The 26,652-nt window shown below is 38.5% G+C and overlaps 1 protein-coding gene across 1 annotated transcript; it reads left to right on the forward strand.

The window, feature by feature from the left end:
* The first annotated feature begins 1,892 nt into the window (after positions 1–1,892).
* Positions 1,893–26,422, forward strand: hs3st2 (heparan sulfate (glucosamine) 3-O-sulfotransferase 2). The gene is made up of 2 exons (XM_042505614.2): positions 1,893–2,831; positions 23,482–26,422. The coding sequence occupies exons 1-2, from the start codon at positions 2,320–2,322 to the stop codon at positions 24,098–24,100; spliced, it is 1,131 nt and encodes a 376-aa protein (XP_042361548.1). The 5' UTR covers positions 1,893–2,319; the 3' UTR covers positions 24,101–26,422.
* The last annotated feature ends 230 nt before the right edge of the window (positions 26,423–26,652 follow it).

Below are 26,652 nucleotides of genomic sequence, written 5' to 3' on the forward strand. Positions count from 1 at the left end.
ATCAACTCATACATATTGTACCTCTGCATTTTATTTACACCACAGAGACAAACAGTACAGAACTGCCATATTAGTTTCCTCTGTCAAAATGACTGAACTTGCATTATGCTACCCACCAGTGGGAGCATTTATGGTCCAGTGCAGCGCAATGCATTCTGGTAGTTGTAGGTTTTCTACCTCTTGAGCAAAAGCGAATTTCAAAGCATTGCAGTAGTGAAAAACTTCACTTCAGTAAGCCTCCTAAATGCAACTGGATATTGCCAGGTGTCTGATCTGGCTGACACCCAAGAAGTGAGCTCAGCAGCATAACATCTGTAATACCGCCCATGAAAAACAAGTATAGACTTCCTGTTCTGCACAACTGTGAGTATGGACTCTTGTATGAATAAGTGTGCAAAGCTATGCTCACCTGAAGGTGCAATATTCTTTGCAGTATAAGGTGGAGTGGATCTCAGCCATTACCTGTAGCCCACATGTTAAGGAGATAGCTACAGATAATCAGCTAGACATAGAAGTAACAAGACTTACTGTGGGTTGCAATACCCTGCCACATCCCCTGTACTCTAGATAAAAAAGACTTCAGAAAAAGATACAGAAGGGACCTGTACATGAAGGCAGCAAAAGTTAAGCAACTGATTAATGAATGTAGAAGACGGTATGTCTATCAAGATGATCTTTTGGAACATACAAGTACATTTATTGTGAAATGCATCACCTGAGACTAGAGCGACTTTCACTTCACTAGATAAAGGTCTATTGGCCTTGAATACAAAAAGGCATTAAGCTTTTAATATAAGCCAGTGGCAGCAGAGAACACTGTAACAATTTTGCCTTTATATTTGTCTTCCTTATTAGGATACACCACAATCAAGGCAAAAAGGAGAACCAGCTGCAAAAGTACACTGGCATTGAAGAGTCAAAAACAACTCCCTAGCACAGACAATGGAAAGACTTAATTGCATCTCATTATCCATGCTGCGGACATTGCATTAGGAGAAAATGAATAAAGTTGTACATGCTGCAACTGCACAATCAGTGATGTTTTGATTTACTTTTTGGTAGAAATCCCCATTTGCCAAATTACCAGGAATATAGCCTCAAAATGGCAGCAGCAAATGAAAGAAGCATGTAAAATTGCATTCAAAACCAACAAAAAGACTACAGCAACTAATATGATAAAAAAAGAGAAAAACATTAAGTGCTTCTTTTTTCTTGTGAAGAACATGTCAAAGCACAGTCGACTTGCAAAATGATGCTCATACTGGAAAGATCAAGTACATATTGTGGTCTCAAGACAAGTTTATTTGTATTGTACCTTATTATAAAACTTTGCATTCTGGTCTGCATTCAGCTTGCATCATGGTGCACAGAGGATCTAGCTTGATCTTGACTTTCGGAGGCTGCTTATACCCAGGTGTGTGTAGAAAATACTCACGTAGAGGATGCCCAGCCTTGATGAATCATTCTGTTGCAAGTAAAAAGCAAACGTGTTGCACGCAGCCGTAAATTGATTACAAAACTGTTGATAGCTACTTTCAAGGGTGTTTTGGTGGATTCCTCTAACATGCGGCATGTCATTAATACATTATGAACCCTATGCCATTAGGCTCAGTAAACACACTTGCAACTCTGATATCCTATATGTAATTCAATTAAAGCTGAAATGACAAATTAATGGCAAATGTTGCATCTTTAAATACCCTAATGTACTAACTAAAATATGCAGGATGTTCCTTTAAAACTAAACGCATATAGAATTATGATCATGTGCATGACGTCAGGGGGTTGATTAAATATTTATGGCCGGTAGCCTAAGTGCATATATCCTCACAACTTCTTTATGAAAGGAAAAGGGGTGGGATGAGCATCGAAATCCCCTTGGAGGCGAGCAGAATAATCACACTGGTGGGACACAGGACGCGTTGGACTTCTTTTTACAGACAATCGACGCAAAACAAGGAGAAGCAGGATAAAGATGGGCGTCAAATTCCTCTGGGATTCGTTTTAAGACAGTTATAGATCCGAATGACTCACTTCAAACTACTTAAGAGAAACTTGTTTAAAGGAAGACTGACCCATTTCTTCCCTTGACAGCGGCTGTAATCATATTCTGCTCCAAGTTTTCTCGCACAGTTCAGCAGCCTATGAAAAGGAATAATGCGACTTGCGCGCAGTTGATGCCTCCAAGAAGCCACCCCTATCCTCATGTGCCAGTCTGTCTGACTCTAGAACCTATATCATTGCCAGACTCCGACCGCAGACAAAGAGAGGAGGAAGACTCCGATGGAAAATCATGCAGCACTTTGAACCCATGGAGACATGGCACATAGGTTCCTCTCATCTACGAACAGATTCAGCGCCAGATTCGCCTTCATATTCACTGTGTCACTGTCCTGCACCTACTTATGCTACAGTATTATATTCTGTCGCAGCACAATCATGACAAAGCAGGGTTACGAGGGGAAAAGATGCCCGCCGAGCAAGAACGCGGGAGGGAAGAAACTTCTTGGAAAATTAGACAATTGCGCTTCGCTGGAAGTCAGGTCCGCGCTGGATGAGTCTGCTGCCCAGCGAGGCTCAAGTGATCTCCGCGACCAAAGTAAAGTCCCTGCCTCGTCTGGAAGTCACTGGACTGACATGAAGTTGAGAAACATGAGTGTTGCGCAGAAATATGGGAATAAGAAGCTGCCTAATGCGTTAATAGTTGGTGTAAAGAAAGGAGGCACCAGGGCGGTACTGGAGTTCATCCGGATACATCCAGATGTGCGCGCTCTTGGAACAGAGCCGCACTTTTTCGACAGAAACTATGACAGAGGACTTGACTGGTACAGGTGAGGAAAAAATGAAACACACGTTTAAGTATGTATTGGTAATTTTGCTGAGATAGATGCACTTGCACCTGATATATTTCCGCGATAAGTGCACTGTCTGTAATTCTTTAAACCAGTTCAGTGCAGTCACCCCTTTGCTCTGCTGCTCTAGTCAAATGTGAAGTCCTGATGTAGACACCGCTATGTCCAGATGTTCGTTTAACACACATTATTTAGAACATGGCCATTTGTCCACCCAATAATAACACTGAAGTAGCAGACGACCTTTCCTTTTCTAACAAAATTAAAGACATTTATTTACACCATAAACTGATGCTGAAAAGGCACAAATTGGTGCATAAAAATTAACCAGAATTTACGAAATTCAGTCTCTGGCGCTCAAAATGTCCTGGCAGAGAACCTCCAACCCCCCCTCCCCCCACCCAAATTGGAAATTTGAAATGAAACCTACACCCTTACAAGTATAAACCCAAGGTTGTAGTCCATGGCACCTGTCACCTATAATTCAAATCCCAGGGCCCTATACTATATATGTATATAGATAGATAGATAGATAGATAGATAGATAGATACAAAGACATTATTTCTGATGTTGGGGATTTTACACATTCACACACATACCTGAGCAGCACATCACCACTAAGATCACAAGTTTGCTTCTACTTTTTAGTCTAGTGTGTTTTCCTCTGTGCTGCAGTTTCAGCAGAGTTCTGTGGTGCTGAAAAGACAGCTCCATGCGGCTCATGTAGGATCAGTTCACACAAACATTCACAGCCGACGGAGCAGATGAGCAGCCCTCAGGTTTCCAGCCGACTCCAAACTGCCTATACCAGGGCACAACATGTTCTTGTGTTGGTTGGTGAAGGCAAAGGGGCTCACAGGGTGCACCAAGCCCGAGCATCCCCCCACCATCCAGTGAACCTTTGTTGATTCTACTCTACAGACAAGATATCTTCTAACTAAAATTGAAGCTAAAAGCTAAAAGTTCAGGTTTCCCTATCAACAAAAGACCATTGCCACTGAATACACAGTGACTCAAAATGTTGTACTCAAGTCTCCAAATGTCCTCCAAAAAGGCTCAAAGAGTTGTATTACATTGTGTCTGATTGTTGGGAGCTGCCTACAGATTTCTGCTCACATAGCTACAATGCCACCAGTGTGGCAAGAACAGAACACAGAGCAATGCTTCCAAGAACATGGAAGAAGTGAGGAAGTCTGTTCTCAAGCTGCACTGCAGGAATGAGCAGCAGACGCTGCAGTGAATTATCATGTATATGAATACCTGCCCGTCTTAGTTTGCTCAGATCTTCTTCTTCATTTTGTGTTTTTATTTTGTTTTGTTTTGTTTGACCTTGGCTTTTAGCAGTTTTCAGCTTCTTCAACTATTTAAAGGACATGCATCTTTCAATCATTTCTTTAAATTCTGCACATAATATTTAGAGGCACTGTTATAGTGAGCCTGAATTTTCAATGCCATTACTTATCATATGTGGCAATATGTCATTGCTACTGCTGGGTTTCCATGAGAGTTAGTTGGAAGTCCAGTTCATCTGCTAAAGACTGCCTTTTGCGTCCGAATAAGACACAGACAGCAACTGACCAAGCTGCCTTTTTTAACACCCGGGTAGTGAGAATGGGCTGAATAATACCAACTACATTTTCTATACTTGACATAAGGAGAAGAAACACCACATTTCTGCAATGACTGATTTTGTTAAGGTGTGCCTTTTAATAAATTAACCATTTATTCCAGCAATGTTGTGACCAAAACGCATACAACTCAGGGGCCTGTATCTAAGATTACTGTTTGATTCTAGTTGTTTCCATAGCCTCATTTCAGATAACTAAGTAAAAGCCCTTAAATTACAAAAAAAGGTCACATTTGTTCATTTTTTTTGTATTGGTGACTCACGCAAAGAAAATAAGTTTGTTTTAAGAAGTCCTGTCCTGTCAGACAGTTAATTTAAGAGTAAAAAAGAAATGTACAAAATACAATGAAAATGCATTGTCGATAATGTCAATAAAAGAAATGTCCTCTTGCAGATGTAAGACAATCCCCCATAGAGACACACACACACACACACACACACATCCACACAAAGACTGCAGTACAACAGAGTTATCTCAAAAGCTGCTCCATAGTCCTGAAAAGAGAATCAGTCCTTTCATCTCCAAACTAATGGACCAGAGACTATAATATTACAAAAACGCATTAATGTAAGACACAAAAACACTCCACAGTCCCCTGGTTGGAAGTTAAAAGAAAACACTTGTTCAATAATTTGCATGTTTATTAAGGTCTCTTTTTAATTGCTATTTCTGATATTCATCTTAATTTTCCATGTATTGTACTTGGTAATCAAATTTACACTGGGATGTCATTTGAATGCACAAGAAGGAGCTTTTCAAACACGGGAAAAAACTTCCTTAGGGGCTGCTTTATAGATAGTCTTTATTGTTGTGTGTATTTCACAAAGTAAATTGATTTGGAAACATTCTCAAATGAAAGGTGCCACTCTTTGTAATACTTAACAGAACAAGATGCAACTTGTAAAAAAAAAAAAAAAAATACAAGCCAATACCTCGACAAATGAAGGCATTTAATATGAGCCCAGAGCTCCTAGTGGTGAAAGGGTTGATTAATTTCCATGTGCAAATAAAAAGCTGGATGTAGACACAGTGTAATGGAGTCAGTTGTAGGTAGTCTATTCAAAAGCCTTCCTTTATTACACCAGCTAAACATCTGAACATAGCAGACTCAAGTGTGTAGAAAGAAACAGCTGTGGTGCATTTGTCTGTCTCTGACCGACGAGATCAGACATGAACACTTCCAACACGTACTCATCCCAACTTGTCTCATGTTGCCGCTTTGTCAGTGGACTTGCACATGTATATGTTACGAATTAGTTGTTCTTCTGTGTCTGCTTATTTACCATGATGTCAACGAATGGTTGCATATGGTGGCATGATCCTGGATGTGTTATGTTTAGGCAACAACAGCACATAGCAACCCATGCCGGAACATCGACAAATGCACATGCTGGCACGCAGGCATCAGACAGGAAGTGTACACCACATTCCCACGTTAAGGTCTGTTGTTTATGGGACCCATGCACCATAATGACCCATGCACTTCTTCTGCCTGCCCTCGCGCTCCTTATATTACGTCATCACAGACAGTGTTTCAACCTGATGTGGTCCATCTGCGTTTCGTGTGCGCGCAATAGTTTTCAATAGTTCTCAAGTGATTCTGTCCGTTTAGTACTAGACAGACATGCCAGGTGCCATCCGGCCATCATATTATAACACTGTGACCTATTCTGTCCTGTGTTCTCAGTTGATGCCATACAGCAGCGTTCCACACGCACATGAAAGGTGGCTTTTGGCGTTGTACTCTAACGCCAAACGCACTGACAGAGTGGCACTATTTTAAGAGTTATGAATGAGAACGGGCTGACGCTTCAGACATTGTTCTACCCGAACCATTAGTCTATTCATTGCACAAGCAATCGTCTTCACATAAATATCTTAATGATGCAACAGCCCCTGTTTACCTCACGTAAACACCCAGAGGTTTGGGCTTCACAGAAGTTGTTTTTTTTTTCCTGTGCCACTCTTAATTTAAGCAAAGATAAATCGAAGTCCCACACTGATATGATGCCACTTGTGGAAAATTACAAAGCTGGAAAACTGCGCCACTTGTCACAAGCTGACAGTTCATATATTAAAGATAAAATACTTAAACAATGCCATGGACACAAAGGCTGGTTTAATTCAGGCTGAAGCTGTTATTCAACCTGACGAGTGACTGAGTGACGTTCATTGTGCTAGACTGGCCCTCAGTGATTATCTGTCACAATGTTTGGGTTGTTGGCAGCACGTCACATAAAGTATCTTTCCATTTTGATTAACTGTCACATTTGTCTCTATAGCAAGTGGCATAACGTCTTTGTGTTGCTCAGCTTTATGCGAAAGTTTGCCTTTCTGTCTTTAGAGGGCTGAAAATGAGTTATTTCTATTATGAATAATCTAACAGTTATCTTATGTTTTTTTTTCCAATGAAAGTGAAAACAAGGGTGTAAACTCACTCACTCATTCACAGTTCACAACGTTAGCCCTAATTTTCTGTTCACTGACAGTTTTTGTAGTTCCCTGAGAAAAGCCCCAGATCAGAAGCAAATCTGCATTGGCTTACAATGACTTCAAGATTTCCAATTACACAACATCAGTGTGTCGTGTGAACAGTACAGTGATCCGACGACTTTGACTGTGATGTAGTGTGAGAGCTTAATAATGCTTAGCAAAGTTTTGACCCTGGCAGGCATTAAACTCACACAGGCTACAATTATGCTTTCAACGTCTGTAAAAACAAACAGATATGAGACATAGAATGTAGGTACAGATTCATAAAGTGAAGTAAAAACCTGAAAAAAACTAGAAAAGCATATTACATATGTAACAATAAAACAAAATATGGCAACTGTTATCAATTAAAAAAAAAAGAAAAGAAAAGAAAAAAAAAGCCACTCACAGCCCTTGTCCACTGGAGTGGGTGCTGGATTTAACACACATCTAGCAGAGTAGAAACAAATAGATCTGCACACCAAGTTGTTCCCATTAAAAGGATTTTAACACTATGTTACATGCGGAGTCAGCGGCCCTTCCTCAGACTCCGTGACTCCGATGACTCGTTCCATGGCATTAAACTCCTTCTAACCGGAGTTACTTGGTATGCAAATCTATTTGTTTCTACGCTGCCAGTGTTTATCAATCATCCCCTCTGAATTTTTTTTTTTCTGACATCAAATGCCTGGACAGTGGTTGTAATATCATAAAAGTTGGTACAGATATCCATGATCCTAGAGGAGAAATCCATTAGCAAGTTCGACATATTTTTTCATGGACTGAAATGGAAATTAAATTAGGTATATCTAAAGCATAACATCTTATCTGATCAATCTAAGTCATGCTATCACATAGTGATTTCTAAACAATAGCATCTTACATGATAAATGTACCTGTTAACTAAGTTTGATCAAATAATCTTAACTCTAGGTCCACTCAGTAGCACATTTATCTCTTTGTGCATTTCATCCATCCAACAATTTGATTTTCTCCTGTGTAATGAGCATTAAAGTCTTGCACGGCTGCTACTTGATGAATGAATGCAATGATTAATTGATTAATTTGACTAATTATTTGAGCACGGAGGTTTATTGTTGACCTTGGGATCTATGTGTGCGAAAACAAATAATCTCAACAAAGGGTCCACTTATCAGCTTTGTCAAAACTTCAGCATCTCATGGTCTTCATCATCAAATGATAGCTGCAAGCTTCATCACAAGATAACGACAGACAAGCTAATTAATTATTTTTCAGCACTAATCTCTCTGTAAAAAAACACTTTAAACTCTACATACTCTTTTTAAAAGAGAATAAAAGCACCATTCATGATACTTTTCAAAGCAAATTGTTTTTATTTTTGAGTTTTTCTCACTACGTAATATCTATTGAACAGACAGAAACACAACATGTGACATACAATTAACTCTCGTCAGTTTCAGTGTACTGGCCAGTTGTTCTGCGCAGTCTGTCCTGTTACATTAAGCATGTGACAGATCATTTAGGCTCCCAAGAAAAATGGTGCAGTGTTCATTACTGTGCCTCCTGAACAGAACACACATGTGGCCTCATTTATTTTATTCGAGGGTGTTCACATAACCAACAAGACCTGATAAAACAGACATTTCACTGCCACCGATTTCCTCACACTTCTCTCGCCACTTTTTCCATCCTCCACAGAATCAGAAAGATCAAACAAAAACACGTCGCTATACACCATCAAGACTTAAAAGGGCATCTCAGCTCTATTGATTTCACAGGAGTCAGAAGCACTTCCAGTAGATTCCCCGAGAAGGGTTGAAATTGTATGAGAGGCTGCAGCAACAAATATTCTCCAGGTCCACATTAATTGGCTCGGGGAGGCAGGGAGCTCTGGAACAGTATCATCAGAAAGGTTGATGAGGACAGAAAGTTAGATGGTTCTCATTTAAGACAGAAAACTGCACATTATACAGCGAGAGATTGTAAGGCGTAACTCTGTATTATTAATGAGCTGTCTTCATTCCAGTGCAGCTCAGAGACATGTAGTGGTTAACATTAATTAAAAAACAACTCTTTCTGAGAGGTTTCCCCAATGAGACAGGTCTGAAGCGCAGAGACGTGGAGCTTTATTCCTTTAATAGAATGATTCAGGAAACAATGTGATCTCGCATACATTAACGACCGAACTCTAGTGTATCCAATTAAACAACCTTTATAGTGCCAATCTGGCATCTTTGATTGTGTGGAGAGTCTGGTATTTTAACCCTTTGAAACTGGCGCAAATTGATTTAATTTCTTTAAAAAACATGGGAAAAAGGCAACAAGCAAATAAATAAGACATGGCCCCAAAATATTTTTATTTATTTATTTATTTTTTTTCTGTAATATAATCAGAATTATAAATATAGATTTCTGGACATTTTTTCTGGACAATTCTTTGGATCATTTTCTAATGATCCTCCTCTATTTTTAAAACTGATTCTTAGGTCATTTTCTTGTCACCTTTTACTAATTGATATTCATTGTGTCCAGAGAATGCATCATAATAACATTGGTGATAACCTGACTTCAAGCACCACAATTAAGCTACATTTTTGGTTTTGACTGAAATGACTTGACCACTATTGGATAGATTGCCATGGCTGCTCACATTCACCCCCCCCTCAAGAGGGATTGTAATAATTTTGAAGATCCCTCAACTTTTCCGTAGCACCATCAACAGATATATGTGTATACAAAAGTAAGTGGACCTGAAAAAGTGTTTTACCCATGTTGTAAGTTAATTGACTGTATGCATCTGACGAGCAGAAACTGTTCACAGTAGTGTATTTTAAAAAGACACAATGCATGCAACGAGTTTAAATTAACACACCATCTCCAAGCAGAAGAGGTACCTAAATTGTTATATTTTGACATGTAGGGCCACCGACCAAATGTCGATATGTGATGAGTCCAGATGAAAATGTTTTTGAGCAGTAGCAACACTATGGTCCTGGTTTTGTGCATCAAACAAACTCCATAGTGTGTCTATAGATCCAACTTGCACGTTAATGACAGAATTCCACCACCGCAGTTGATCATAGTTTGCATTGGTTAAATGGACTTGATAATTTAAGGCATGTGTAACATGCAAATCATTCCATTTCATTTTTGTATAAAACTAGTTGCACTGCCTTTGATAACAGCTCTGTGTGATTTATGAGATTTAGATATGACTAATTTGCAAAAATATGTTGTGACAAAAACACAAGGCCGCCTAAAATGTTTTAATGAGCGTAATGCAAAGTCAAAAAATGTTCATACTGAACTTCTTTTAAAAAAGATAAATAAATAAATCACTAACAGCACATTTCATTTCCCCAGTAATATCCTCTCATGTCAATTATAAAATAATTACCATGTTTATGGTTATGTTTAGACAAAAGCCAAGACTGACTTGAGGGACAAGACATGATGCATTTACTTTTAGAGTAAAAGCAGCCTGAACCACAAAGAGGACTATGGATGCAAACCTCAATCTACTGTGTCAAAGCCTTGGGCGTTCTACACCCATCATCCACCAAGAACATCTCCCTACAATCGCTGAGCAGCACAAAAACCAAACACTTTCTTTACTACAAAAAGTGTTGTTATTTGATATAATGGAGGCAGCATTTACTGCACTTTTGCCTAAAACATATGCAGCAAAACCATTTCTTTAGGTTTTAGGAAACAGGGTTACTAATGAAGTCATTATGTATATACACTGTGTTTGCATGGTCACAAAATGGACTTAAGTTAAAGCAATTAAAAATTAAAGCAGCTAATGACAGCAATCTGGTTGATGGTTCTTAAACAGTAAAAATACATTTTCATTTGTGCTTCAGTTTTCCCTGAAACAAATGATACTATCAAACGGACTATAAATACGTATCATTCTGAAGACATTGTGACGGATCTGGAAATTGCCAACACTCAGCAATCCTTAGCTCACTTTAGCTCATCCTCAAAGATTGTCAGCTTGTTAACTTTCCCCCCTTGGCGAACCCAGTACGTCCCTACTGACCAGGGATCAAATCCTGTCTGAGCTTTCCCTCCTGTGTCTCCCCTATACTGTCTCCTTTTGTACTTTCCCACCACCAAACTGAAGAGTAAAACTGCTAAAGGTGTGTGGACTGCCCGCTCTCCATTTATAAATATCCTTGACTGTCACATTGCTAGAGGCTATAGTGAAAACTCAGAACATATAAAAGTTCCAATTTTGCCAAAAATGTAAGAAATTTCCATTAAGGGAAAGTGTGCAGGGGCAGGATGTGTCACAATGTTATCATAAAGGGCATTTTATGTCAATTATATGATTAGAAAAAGGTTTTAGCTGCCTTACAACATTGCAAAAAGCCGTTATGGATTTTATTTTCTGCGTTCATCACTTGATATCAGCTGCACAGCAGCTGTTAATTCATCACAAAATACACAGAATAAGCAGAACAAACAGTAATCCTCATCTGAGAATATGCAGTTCAGGATTTCAGAGGCTTCCCATCTTCATTTCAGAGTCTGCGGATACTTTCCCGTGCCACATGTTAATGTGACAGCTCGTAGCTCAGCTCAATTCAACGTGTTATTGTTCAAGGAGAGCAAGTGTCAGTCATTTCCCTCTGCAGACCAAACCATGAATAATTGTTATTTGAAGGAAAACAAGAGCCTGGTGTTGAAATGACAGCGATTAAATAGGTTTTGGTTCAAGGTCAGATACATTATGCAATTTATTTTCCACTATTTCAGAACTGTTTTGTCCAGCTATGAATATGTTTTGATTCCATTATGTGGCTGCAGATAATTCCAGGAATTCTCAACTGTGAGATCTGGATCAAGTCAGTCTGTTATTTCCAACCAATTTGTCTTCAATTAAATTAGAAAAAAAAGATGCTTGATTCTCAGAGTGCTGAATTGTTATTCACTTCTGTTTCTCACCTAGCTGAATTGGCCACAGGATTGCCGTATTCGTCTGGACTGCTCTTTGTTAACTCTTAATAGATTTTCGAGGCGGCAGGCCTCTGTTGCCGGTGATTAATGATCAGATGTCATCACAGCTGTAATCTAAGTGAGTGATACTTTAATAATGGAGCAGCCTCTCCACTGGAGACTGGATCTATTCTGTATCAAGAAAAAAAGGAAGATGCCATTTTTAGGAAGTGCAGTGGCACAGACATTATGAGAATCACGCAGCATAAGAACATTTTCTCTGCACTGTCTACCTGAGTAATACAAACTGTTAATGGGTTTGGACAGCAGGGAAGCAAGTCTGTGTGTGGTATTGCCTTTTCAAGACATTTCAGGAGAAATGGATTGTATGAAACGCAATTTCCCGGAATCACCTTTTTTTTGTATTGGAATAAAGTTTGCAAAAGGAGATTTGAAATCAGCATTATATATACAGTATATATATATATATATATATATATTAAATGATGTAAGCAAAATAATAATAATAATAATAATAATAAATTAAAAACAACTAAGCTGAAATTAAAAACACCCCCCCCCAAAAAAGGAAGTATTCTAAAGCTGCTATGACAGGCTTTCAGGACAGTGCATTACTTTGCTGTTGCCTTTTGTGACTCTTGATAGCACTATTGTTGCATATTGCATATTTTTGTGTGGCTCTAATTCAGTTCAGAAGATAACGACACAAACAATTTTAATTATTTCACGAGTTGAATATTATTTGACTTTGCAGTACCTCTGATAAAATGTTTAATCTATTTCTTCTTGAAATATCTCCTTTTTGTTTCTAAACCAAAGCTTTTTGTGTATTGCCAAAGACTGTGACCATCATTACTCCACTTGCTGCTTACTGTGATAACATACCACCAATGAGTACCCAAGAGACTTTTTCTTGTAATTTACTGTGTAACTGTTGTGCTCTTAAATTACTCCAGGGACTGAACAAACACAGAACATGTAATGAATAGTTGGATTTGGGCTCCTCAGTGGTCAGCCTGCGAGCCCACATATTGTTCAATGGGTAGTGTTCATTATTTGTCCTTTTAATGACAAACATTTGCTGTCCAGTGGGAGGGAAAGGCCAGTCCCTAAATCTCGGTGTCCCTGCTCCTGCAGAAACACTTCACCATGATTAATGGTTTCTTAGTTAAATCCCAATCAGATCAGTATTTGCCAACTTATTGAACTGTTTTATTAGTAGGACTGAATATCAGTACTCAATACCTGTAACATATCGACCGAAGGTACCCTCTACCAAGTTGGTATCAAAACTTTTCCAGTCAAACAATAGCTGCATCCTTTTTGCACCGGAGAACTAATCCCAGAGCATGGCTCCATGCTGATTAGCACATTTTTTGTTGTGCCATTTCTGTAGCTGGTCTCCTCCTGGCAAGAGATCAATTTTGAACATCTGCCCAGTTAGCACTGGCTAACACAAAAGCAGCTGGCAACATTCTACTCCCAGACATTCAACAGCAAGTCCAACAAACTCACACCACCACCAAAATAGTGTGACTATCGTTAAACTTGTTAAAAACAGTTAGGTAACGTTAGCCATGTGATGCTAACAGCCCTATCACTAAACTCATACTCCTGCCGCATTAGCAACCCATACAGTCTGTGGGGTGGTTATGTCAAGCGTTTTGTATTGACATGTAGCATGTCGAGACGCCACCAAAATGTTGTACTGCTATACTACACACCATTCACATTATGAGTATCAGAGATAAATTCACAGTTTTTTGATTTGCTGCTTTTTAAGGGACTTGCATTCTGCATGCGTTGCCTCGTTGCATGACAATTTTGTATTTGTGCTGCAAACATTTACGGAGAACTTGTCTTGAACTGACAATATGCACTATTCTGTTTTAAGTTCATACCACAGTGAAATGACAGTAATATATTCTGAGTTCATTGATCGTTCAAAAGGAGATGATTCAAAGTTGACCTTTACTTGCTCTGATGGTCTGCATCCCTGATGAACCTGCATTGCTCTCTGGAAGTCTAAGTTGTTCAACAAGACACTTGTCTGGAGCTCTTTTACTGCATTACCCATCTTCACACTATGAAACAAATCACACCCTTGCTGTAGGTGATGCAGCAGCTTTTATATTTATATATATGCAGTGTTACATACAGGGCGTGGATGTAATTCAACAGCCCTGGACCAAATTGATTTTAATATCCAGTCTTTTATTTAATATTAACCTTTATTTAGTTGTGTGTTTTGGTTGAACTCTGTGGCAATAATTTGGATTCTAGTCTGATACCGGATTGTTGAAAAAGGTGTAATTTTCATTTTTGCTTTGGCAGCGATGGGATGTAATGAGGATCTGTTTATATGTTAGTTGTTATTTGTGTTTGAGACAGAGCTACTGAACATTGCCCTAAAATCTTTTTTTTTTTGTTATGGATCCTATTATATTTGTTTATAACTGAATGATTACTCCAGCACCAACAGGCCAAATTATATGGGGTTTGTTTTGTTTGTTTGTTTTCTTTTTATTGAAAGAAAATCAATATGTAATGGTCAGGTTGCAATGAAGATTACTGAGTATGCTCCCCAGAGGATGTACCCCCTCTAATTTGGACACTGTATACACAGATATCCTCTGTGGTACTGCCTCAGGGACTCTGCTGTAATTATTATTGTTTCTGACATTCTTAAGTCTCAATAACAATTGTATCTCCTTTCAAGCTAAATCACTGTTTGTGCAGGACAACTTAGTGACTTAGTTGGTGTCTCATGCAGTCCTCTGTCAGTGTTGCCACTGAAGTAACTGTTCTTGTTGTATAGCTGGATAACTGTCTAATTAAAGTATACAGCAGAGAACTTCTCTTTACCCAGTGGCAACCTATGAAGCTGAAAAAATAAGCCAATGCAGAAGTTCCAAAAACTGCAATTCATCGAAAGGCCACTTGATGCTGGCTCCAAAAAAGTCAATCCTTATAGACCCCGATGTTAAAATGCCAACCTTTACAGCTGAAATAGACACGTTTTCAGCTTATGTATCTAATTTCAACATTCATGTCATCTGTACTCGGGTGATTTTTTTTTTTTTTTTAGAACTCACCCATTTACATTTTATCAAGTCCCAAAGTTATGCATATTTAGAGACAGAACTGCTTGAGTGACAGGCAGTCTGCTGATAGTTTCATTGGCTTTCAGTCAGATCCATCCCCTTCCTTCTACACCTCTACAGCCTCTTGTCCAAATATGGCCACTTCTGGTTCCAAAAAACCAAGATGGCAACAGCCAAAATGCTGAACTAGAGGCTTCAAAACAGCAGTTGACAAACCAATGTGGGATGTCATGGTAGCTACAACCATAATTTATACAGTCTATGCTTTGTACTCAACTAAAAACTAACCAGAGGTGCAGACCAGACAGGTCATTTCGAACTCACAGCCAAATGAATATTTGCCCAAGGTTTGTGTATCTTTTTTTTGAGGTTCTCTCCAATCCATGGTTAAAAGTGCTCGTCACAGCTGGTTCAGCACATACAAAATATTCAAATGTTGAACACCACTGATGAATGACTAAACCTTTAGGGCCATATGAGAAGTCAAAGCTTGAGTAAAATAGCACAACAGAACAATTCAGTTATTAACTGGCAGAAGTCAAAGCAATCATTATGGGGATTGATTTAAAGCTATAAATCCATTGCTGATGAATGGCTTTAGGTATAAACACTGTTGTAGGAGTAACATGTTTCCCAGTGGAACTGCACGCTGCAGGACAATGGTGTATCTGGGTTTAATGGGGAGTCCTTGGTACTTTGAAATGAAGACATCCATGTTTGTGGCTTATTCCTCCGTAATGATATAGCCACGTCCAGAGGGAGCTACGTGTGAACTCCAGACCTCCTGCCTCCACTGCGCCAACAAAGATAAATTGTTCAGCAAGATAGCCAGCAGGTTCTTTTTAGGGTCACTACAATATGCAGACGAGCTCTTAGCACACCGCAGCTCATTAATGAGTGGCAATGACTGCCTGCTTTCCACTGGCGACCCTAACTACCTGTAGATAAGAGCTGAAGGATGCTAATTTTTGTTGGTTTTTTTTCTTTCTTTCCTCTCATCGAGTGGGTCATTAAGCAAACATACGACATTTCATAAAATCATTACAGATCAGAAATTTTAATATACTTAAACATAAATTATAGTTAAAGTAGAGAGCATTTTCAAGTATGTTGGTGTTCATGTTGGAAAGAGAATCAGATCACTTTCCATTTCCTTTAGAGTTTAGCAACTACCAACAATACAATCAACAATGTATGTTTTCCTCTGCTGCTTCAGCTGTTCCACCATCCGTCATTTCCTCTACTTTTTTCCACCAATCAGGTGATAGTACTGCGAAGAACTTACATTGATGTTCTTTGGTAACTGGGGATGGCTACCAATAGCCACCACGGTAAAAAACTGGCCTTTTCCTGTCTTGGCTGATGCACTTCCCGTGTGTTGTAAATTGAGCCTTAATTTTTCAAGCTGATCGTACCATGTGGCAAACAGAATTGCACAGTGAAAGTGACGCTTATAGAGAACAAATCTAATAAATCAACAAATCTTATGTCATTATTCTTAAGCCACGATATTGTGCAATCAACATTAACTTCAAAATGATGGAAAATTAAAGCCAAAAACTTGTCAAGAGTGGTTATATCATACGTTATAGCCCAAATTTTTGTTAACAAGCCATGTTTTAATAATGAATGCATGCGTTTAAATAAGTCTGTTTATTTTCAATGTTTGCTTTATCTGTTGTCAGGGCACTGCTTTTTTTATACACAAAGTGAGATATGCTGTAACAGCCCCCCTGTTGTGAGGAGACACAAATTAGAACCTTCACAATAAAAGAAACGCCATGCGTCTAACCAAGTGGCTGCCTCACACACATTTGCAGTGACTTCCTGTGATGTTCACACAGATAGAGTCGGTCCTCACTGATAGATTTTCTTGGTTTAGATTTTCATGCATGACATACAGTGAGAAACTGTCAAAATTGGTATTGACTTTAAAGTAATCATCACAAAAGCAAAACTGATACTTTAGGGTTGATAACTAATGTTGCTACTATTATTATTTCCAGGCCCAAGACTATTTTGTCTTTTGCTAGATATTTTCAGAGCAATATTCCACAAACCATTTATAATAATACATTATATAATAATAATAATAATAATAATAATAATAATAACAATAATAATAATAATACAGAAGTTAGTGTTTATTTCAAACAAACCTTCAAACAAAATTAAATGTGCCAGGTTTACAGAAATATCCAATTGTGCAATCAGAGCATCAGACGAAATTCTGAAGAGTCCAGAATAAATTACCTCTCAACCACATCTTCTCATTTGACCAAGCACAGGTCTCATTTACAGTATCGAGCTGATCTTCCACACCTGAGTTCATTTTCCCAGAGTGATTAAAATGTCACAGCTGAGCCCTGTAATGCATCCTGACTTAAAGTTTCACCAAGAATTGGGAAGAAGAAAATTACCCCAAAGAATTAAGCCTTGACTCTGAGTGAAAAGGTGGTAATCAATCAGGGCACTTCACTCAAATGTCAGTTAATCAACGTGTGTGTGTGTGTGTGTGTGTGTGTGTGTGTGTGTGTGTGTACGCCCACGTGTGCATGCGTGTGTTTGTGTGTATTCACACATGTCCTACAAAGTAAGATGTTCACATTAAAGTTTCTTCTGATACATGCATACTGATAAAGATGCTAAAGTGTCAGTCACATCAGTGATTACCCCCAAAGCAATTCAATTGGTATTACCATCATGTAGATTCCAAACTGCAAATAATCATTCCTAAGTAAAGGCGGAACAGCGTTTCGTGAAAGAATCCACTGCCACAAAGATCCTCAATTTTATCTTCTACTTTCAGATGCTGTGTGCAGTGCAGATAGTTTCTTGGGGGCATGGGGAGAAAAAAAACTCCTGATGGTTGGTTCAGACACCTGCCTCAGGTATCACATGTTCCCCTTCTGGCCTTATTCCCGCTATCTCAGTAACAAACAGATACATAAATGAGGTTGCTGCTGCCGGGTGTGTTTGAGCGAGCAAAGAAAATCATTTATCAAAAATAATAAATCTCTGTTTGTCATGCATTCTGTTTGTTCTATCACGTATGGCCATTAAAGGTTAATATGTAGGCAATGAAATCAGCTCCAGCAGAGCAGGTGTATGCGCAGATAAAAAAATTGTGATAACAGATAATTTAACATGAGCCCCAACTAAGATGTTCTAGTTCAAATAAATGTTTGTACTTACAGGCTGCCCCTCAGTGTTGCTCATTAACATCACTCCAGGACAGAAGACTTTGAATTTATAGGTCCAGGCTGCTCCTGCTGACATGAAACCATCCCTTATAAATAGTCCTGATTTCAATAAAAATAAAGAGTAACATCCTTTGATCATTGGATTGCACCTTGTTCTCCGTGACTGCAGTTACAGAACAATCCTTTGAATGGAAAACCGACAACTGAGCTCAGAGGACACGGAGGCCATAGGTATCAGTTTAATGAGCCACAGGGTGAGACTAGAGTTAGATGATGCACAGCAGAAAATCGTTCTCCTAATATTACTGTTTTCTTCTGATCTTGTTTGAACAGATAATGAAAGATACAATTACTTCATCACAAACCATAGTTTTCAACAAGTTGCTGAGTTCTTTGACAGCTACTCTCAGAAGAAGAATTTTAAGTCTGTGAGGATATATTAGGGCCATCAATGACAATGTTAAAAGACTCCATTATTTTACATGTTTTACAGTAACTATGTTTACTCTGACTGTGACAGTCTCCCACTCAGATCCCGGACCTCATGTGCAACTGGTATCAACATGTGTTTTGCACTGTTATCTGGACAATGCAGTCCCATATAAAATGTTTCCATTGTACATTTCTGCAAAACATGGTGTTGTGTTGCAGCTCAGAGTAAGGACCCAAACAAAGAACAGTAGGCAGGCAGGTAATTCATACAAAAAGCAAGCTTTAATGCCGGCTCCAAAAGCAGGCAGGCAACAACCTCAAAGAACAAACGACACAACAATCAAAACTGGTGGGGAACACTAGGGTGGAGCAAACAGGACTGATGCATAACAGGTGTGCAGGGAGGACTGGGAACAGGGAGGGACTAACGAGAATGATGGAGGGCAGCTGTGTAAGAAAACAACAAAGGCAGGAAGTAACACAAGACACGACCCAACTTGACTTAGAGAATAAAACAGGAAATAAACTATAACAATACCAAAGATCATGAAACATGGATTACATTTGGGCATTTTATGCATATCATAACATTTCTTAAGTGACATTATTCAGATATGTTCTGATGAGTTTTTCATCAGAAGGAGAGGGTTATGGTGGAGCAGCAGATCACTGTCTGAGACTAACAACGCTAGGACACTTACAAAAACAAGAGTTCGGGACATGTCCAGCAGTGTTTGTAGTGACAAAAGCAGGTATTTTTAACGAGACTTCAAGACATCTCCAGGGGTGTTTGTAGTGACAAAAGCAGTTATTTTTTAATGAGAGTTGGGGATATCTCCAGCCATGTTTGGCATAGTATTACAATGTTTTGTGCTGCAATATTGTATCGATAAACAGATGCCAAATATTGATTATTTTATTATACAAATTATTGGTACTGTCAATACATATTTAACCTTTGGTGGCCAACAGGAATAATAAAACCAATTATTCATCTCACTTCAGTCATTTTATTGCAGCAAAATGTAACTTTACTGAAAACTTTATCTTGTTGGATATAACAGATATTGACAGTGTTTTCTTTGGGTATAATAATTTTCTGTCGAAAAAAGGTATCAAATTGAAATATATCACAATTTGCAATATTGCAATATTCAGCATATCACTAAACATTTATTGCAATAGTATTGTATCATGACTTAAGTATAAGTATTGTGACAATATATTATTGTAAATGGTTGTAAGTAATTATTTTAAGAGTTTGGGACATTTCCAGCTGCGTTTGTAGTGACAAAAGTAGTTATTTTTTAATGAGAGTTAGGTATATTTCCAGCCATGTTTGGAGCAAAAAAGGTAGGTAAAAGGAAAAAATGTGCAATGCCAACATTTATTCTGGCCATTAGGTTGGATAATGACATCTGATCATGGATTTTTGCATTTACACCTGCTATTAATATGTGTACGTGTTCTAGAGGGCTTTTTTTCCTGGGTGGCTTTTTGGACAGACAATGGCATAGGTTTCTTCCTGGTTACCTTACTAATACAGCTAATGTTACTCATGCAGTAAGAAGGTAATCAATCCTTTCTCAATCAATCCACCTTTGCTCCTGTGAGTTACATGGAACCTGCCTATGTAACTTGTCTTGCACACCATGAAAGTCCATCAAGATTTCTCCAAGAGAAATGCTGTGCGAAGGAGCCATGGATTTATTAAGAAGAACTGGATAGGCTACTGAATTTACAGATGGAGCTCCATTCATTCCTATGAAAGTCGCTCATATGGGCATATGGTGGCTTTCTGATGCTTTTGTGTATGAGCCCATAGAGCATGTCCACTGGCCATCTGACTTCCTGTTGGCCCCCTGCACACATGGATGTGAAAAAATAATTTTATTATGTGGCTCTTCTATTATTTTCCAAATGTTATCGGAAAGAATGGAGCAATTTATGATAATAAAAAGAGTCATTTTGCAGGGTTTGCTCAAATAAGAAATTCAGATCACACTGTTGATTAACCCAATGTACATTCGTTTATAGCTGAGAATGACTGTGGTGACTTGGATATGAGTATGTGCATTCAAAAAGATCAGTCTACTTTAAAATCAAAACTTTGAGACAGTCGTAGGAAAAATAACACCTTAATTTTATATTACCCTTCTTCACACTTTCTTGATAGTTGATCCAGTGATGCCATAGAGTTTCCAACTTTAGGTATGTTAGTCTTTTTCTTTTTTAACACCCTTATTTCCATCTTGTCTATGTCGGTGCCCTCAGTGCTGTATAACCTCCAAGTAGCATGTAGTATATCCAGTGCTGAGACTCGCAGCTGTATAAATCAATAACTCAAGATACGTTAGCACATTATCACCAGCGGGCTTACTTGGAGTTTTACATTCTGCCTCCAAACAAACACAGGCAGTGAGAGTGAAAAATGTCAGTGTGAAATCCTGATTTGGCATCATTACATTTTATAAACACCTTAGTCCCGGTATCCCCATGCTTGTATGTGTAAACATGTTGTCAACAGAATAGTGTCGTATATGGCTGTATAGTCAACAGCAGGCGGATGTACTATTTTAAGCAGAACCATCAGCAACCTTTCACTGTACATGTTCACATTGTCAGCTCAGTTTTGCAATATAACAAGTTGTAGTTTTGAACCAGCACACACGGGGTCCTCTCATCAAAACAATCTTCATCTCCGAGAATGGTGAAAATGTATGGAATTGACAAGCCAGATAACGAAGACAGTTTCCCCAGTACAGAGCCAAAGATTCTGCACCTCCTGGAATATGGTTGCAAGTTTTTATGTGTGTGTGTGTGTCTGTGTGTGTCTGTGTCTGTGTTTGTGTAGCAAAGCTGTTTGCCTGAAAAGGTGCTGTTCTCATAAAAGATTAATAGTTGCCTACTGGCCCTGAGGCACCAGAGCCAACAACTCAAGATTCATAAATAAAACTAAATGGATCAATATTTCCAAGACTTTAGAGGTAACCTATGGCTACCTCTACCATGTGAGAGAAAGCTTTGAGAAAGGTTAGGTTTTAATCGAAGCCTTCCCCATGTAATAATAAAGAAAGCGCGGTATTTAATCATCAGAACTGTGTGGTAACGTAACTGAAATCCAGAAGCCAATGCACATGCTGTGAAATAGAGAAATTCAGGTACTATATCTTCTGTAATAATAAAAGATAAAAAAAATTAATAGTACTATCTTATAATTATTTTTACCAAACTGCGGTGTTATTGTGCTGACGCTACAGCACACTCCTTTTTCTTCTCACAGGAAACGGGCAAGAAAGTGTGGATGAATTGTAGCAGAGGCATTCAGTGTCTCAATAGCCGACATCAGATGCTCATTAATCAAGTTTTATTGAACCAAAGTGCCAAATCAGAATGACACATTACACTGGGAAGGAAAACTCACATGACAAATATGACAAATAGAAACATTTGCCTGTAGTTTGCGAAGCCATTATCTTGGCAGCATGATGATGATAATTATGATGCATGTTTTGATTGTACAAGCTGTTGTGTCACCAATCAATATCTAGCAAATGCATTTTTGTCTACAGTTATTTGAAAGTGTGTATTAGCTGGAAGTTTCCCCCTACAGTTTGCCGTCTTAAGTTTTCAAAATATCATAAGTGTTTTTTCTAGTGTCTGTAATGCCAAAATATTTTTATTTAACTGACTGCCATTGATGGAGACTAACTAAGGACATTTAGTTATATATTTGAGCACAGGTCTGAGCTCACTTTGTACTTTTACCCTACTGCAATTAAAAGATGAACATAAATGTGTTTTTACTTGAGAGTTGTAGTAACACGTCATCTTTAATAAAGAAAAAATCAACTATAATACGTCAAGCATTGTTATAAATACTCAACAGTTCATAAAATAGTTGATTTATCAATCAATGAATCTTTTTGTTTTTGTTACATGAATACATACAACAAATTTTACTTCCAGGACTAAATGCAGGATTTTTACGTCAGAAGTGCATTTTTTTATATTGTAGTTTTACAACAAAGTAAAGTAATTATTCCTTTTATTTAAGTAAGAGATCTAAATACTACTGCATGCCTAACCTAGAGTTTTCCTTCTGAAGTTTTAAAATATCTTCTTCCAAGATTTTGACTGATGTGACACACATAGCCTGTGTGAACTCTTTTGGTCCTCTTTTTTACTGTTGACTGTTTTAATGTAAAATAAAATGTTAGCATTTCATATTTCTGCAAACTACCATGTTACATTTGGACAATTTAAGTGTAATTATATAAGAATTGTTAAGTGAGCTAGTTTAGATTACATGTACGTATATGAGCTGAGTTTCTCATCAGGAGGAGGGGATTGTTGGCAACATGGCAGACCACTGTTCGAAACCATCAGAAAATTTCCAGCCACATTTGTGGCTGAAAAGATGATGTTTTCCTAACCCTAACTATGTGTTGTTGTTTGGTGCTTAAACCTAATCACATCTTAACCACAGTGTTGTCACAACACAACTGAAAAATTAAAAAGTTTCAACATACTAGCATTATATGAAATGTGCGAATTTCACATTTAAAAGTAAAAATGTAACATCGGTTATTTTCAGGAATGTACAATGTCGACATTTATTCCAGCGAATGGGTTGTCAAAACAAAAAACAAAATGTTAATAGGATGTTTTTAACTTGGTATTTGTGATACGAGATTAATGTTTGCCTTCCTCTGGCTTCTACATTTGTATGACCACTGTCATCCATCCAACAGAAAAGACGTGGTAACACTCCAGGACAGGAAAATAACACCACTTGCTGACTCATCTATGTGTGTTTTATTCTTTTCTTTCTCTCCCAAGGGGACTAATGCCACGAACACTAGACAGCCAGATCACATTAGAGAAGACACCCAGCTACTTTGTCACCAGAGAGGCACCCAGACGCATCTCCAGCATGTCCCATGAGACTAAGCTGATTGTTGTTGTGCGTAACCCAGTCACAAGAGCCATTTCCGACTACACACAGACTCTTTCCAAGAAGCCTGACATCCCTACGTTTGAAGAGCTGGCCTTTAAGAACAGAAGTCAGGGTATCGTCGACACTTCCTGGAATGCTATTCGGATCGGGATGTACATTCTGCACCTGGAAAACTGGCTGCAGTACTTTCGCCTGTCGCAGATGCACTTTGTGAGTGGGGAGCGGCTGATCACGGATCCGGCAGGGGAAATGGGTCGCGTTCAGGACTTTCTGGGACTGAAACGAATAATCACAGACAAGCACTTCTACTTTAATCGCACCAAAGGCTTCCCCTGTCTGAAGAAGCCAGAGAGCAGCAGCCAGCCTCGTTGTCTCGGCAAATCCAAGGGCAGGACTCACGTACAGATCGAACAGGAGGTCATAGAGCAGCTACAGGAGTTTTATAGGCCATTTAATATCAAATTCTTTGAAACTGTCGGGCAAGACTTCAAGTGGGATTGAGAGTGCCATGCAGAAACAGTGCTGTTTTTTTTTTTTTGTTTTTTTTTAATGGCTACCTCTGGAGAAAAATATACATGAGGGTATCTTCAGCAAAATGTTTAAATGACAAGTTTATTCAGCTATGTATACACTGACAAAATAAAAAAAGAGGAATATACAACTCATTAAAATATAATCATATAAATGGTTTCACATCATGCTGGGTTTAGGGTTGGGTCATTCTGATAACAAGTGCCATTTCTTTAAGAGTATATATAAAAAATACAAGTTTATTTACCACAAACTTGACAAATATGAATTCATCAACAACCAACAAGCATTTATTCATTATCCAAGTCATTAAACAGCAATTGTCATAATACCTTTGTGTTGTTCGGCCAAACCAGAACTACATTAAAGGGGCTTTACATGAAATTCAGAGCATATTTACAATTCAGTGTCCGATTCAGGCTGTCTGCACATAGTTCTTAACATGGAGGTGACTGAGCCAGCAGCAAACAGTGCCAACTACAGAAACAGTGATAACTGAGCGTTATAAGTGTGTTACCTGGGGGTGGGCCCTATATGATTATGAACCCATGCCAATTGCTCACATTGGTTTACCCAAGAAGACTACAGAAAAAAAGTTAATTTTGAGTTAATAGCCACTTGGCAGCCAGGTAGCCCTAGCATTACCCATGTGGGGCCCACTTCGGTTAACCCGCCCATGTGGGCAACTGACATAGGGCCATTATAGAAGCTTTGGGCAGTCAATCCAGGGTCCATTTTTGAGCTCATTTACTACCCACAAGGGCCCTACATACAAATGTTGGCCAGGGCATCTATCACAGCAACAAATAGAGAACCTAAGATATCAAAGTGTATCCTCAAACAAAGGTTTGTATGACCTTCAAAAATGTATACAAAACAGTTTGTACGATATCCTATAAATAAGTGCCCCATGAATGATGTTACATTCTTAACATCAAATTATGAACAAAAAGTTATATAGGTTACATTTAGGAAAAGAAACATGCTGATGACATAATTTAAAATGACTTAAAGTTCACACAGTTCCAAACACTGGTCTCTCCGGGGTAAGTCCTGTGTTGTGTGACCTATCCCCCACCCCAACCTGCCTAATCATGGTACTGCTTCCTTCTTCATTCCTGTCAGTGGATTGGTCATGTGATCAATGCCTTCCCAAATATGTGGGATATACACCAACACTGACTCACAATAACATGAGATAGGCATGTGTGCAAATTTTGGCTATTTACTTTTTGTACAGAAAACATACAAACGTACGAATAGTGACTGAGAACAGCCTGGATTACAACACACTTATGATAAAGCATTACTTCATTTTCTGCTCAGGACACCATCACATTACTATCTCTTTACATAGCAAATGCTTGTTGCTATATACATGCTCTGAATGACATATTGAGCTCCTGTAATGACACTAAGAGCCTAAATTATTTTAATCTAGCAGTTGTTAGGACCCACAATGCAGACATGAGAAATAGGTGGTGGTTTAAATGGTTCAATGATCAGTTTAGGAAATAAAACAGGGTGGCAAGGCGGGTGGGTGAGGGTTGGCTGGACGTGGCTGGACATGGACATGGCATCGAGAAGAAGACAGGTTCAAGCAGGTTCAGGCAAAAAAAAACATAGAATCTTCACCAAAAAAGGTTAGGATGAAGGCTAAGGCGTTCACAGAAGGGTTCACAGTGAACTGTTCAAGACTGGAGAGGAAAGTCGGGCTTAAATCAGGTAGCTTGCAATCAGAGTATATGATCAGCAGGTGTGTGAGGAGCTGCAGGTGTGTGAGGAGCTCAGCTGGAGAGCAGGTAAAAAGTGTAGGTAAGCCCCGCCCAACCTAAGACACACACACACACACACACACACACACACACACACACACACACACACACACACATACAGACAGACAGGGGAAACAAACTGGGGACAAACATTCAACAAGAAGGGAGGGGAAACAAGGGGAAAAAGACAAAGTGCTGCAGATCCTAACATAAATATTCATCCTCAAAATGAACCACCGGCTTCACTGTTAATATGAGCTCTCAACATGAAGTTGCAGCAAAATGTCAAATGAATAATAAAATCATCCTGTCACTTATTCTGCATTGAAATTCATCTCCTTATTGTTGACAAAAGCTCATATGCAACAGTGACAAATTTACTGAAAAATGTACTGTAACTGAGAAGAGAATATAACAGCTATATTAAAACAGATACTATAACATTGATAGAGGTTTACCGTTTGTTGAGCTTCAACTCTTTCTGTGTCAGTATTTTTATTGTGATCATTAAAATAAAAGTCAGAAGTCTTAAATTCAAGTATTCATTTGAGATATTCTCTTTTTTTCTTGACTACATGTGAGTAAAAGTACTTTCTTCTTACAGTGTCGAGTAATACTTTTAGTATGGAAGCAACTTTGTAGAGTACTCTTGTCCTCATATTGTTGATCACTATTTGATCACACATAACAATGACAGCACACTAGTTTCAGGGTTTTCTTTAGACATACTTTGATAAAACCTACAGA

Source organism: Plectropomus leopardus, chromosome 18, assembly GCF_026936395.1.
Source record: "Plectropomus leopardus strain MGB_pleo_1.0 chromosome 18, ASM2693639v1, whole genome shotgun sequence".
In the NCBI taxonomy this organism is placed as follows: domain Eukaryota; kingdom Metazoa; phylum Chordata; class Actinopteri; order Perciformes; family Serranidae; genus Plectropomus; species Plectropomus leopardus.

Coding starts and splice junctions, on each gene's coding strand:
- hs3st2 (XM_042505614.2), top strand. CDS start 2,320: ATGGCACATAGGTTCCTCTCATCTACGAACAGATTCAGCGCCAGATTC. Junction 2,832..23,481: donor AGAGGACTTGACTGGTACAG/GTGAGGAAAAAA, acceptor TTCTCTCCCAAG/GGGACTAATGCCACGAACAC.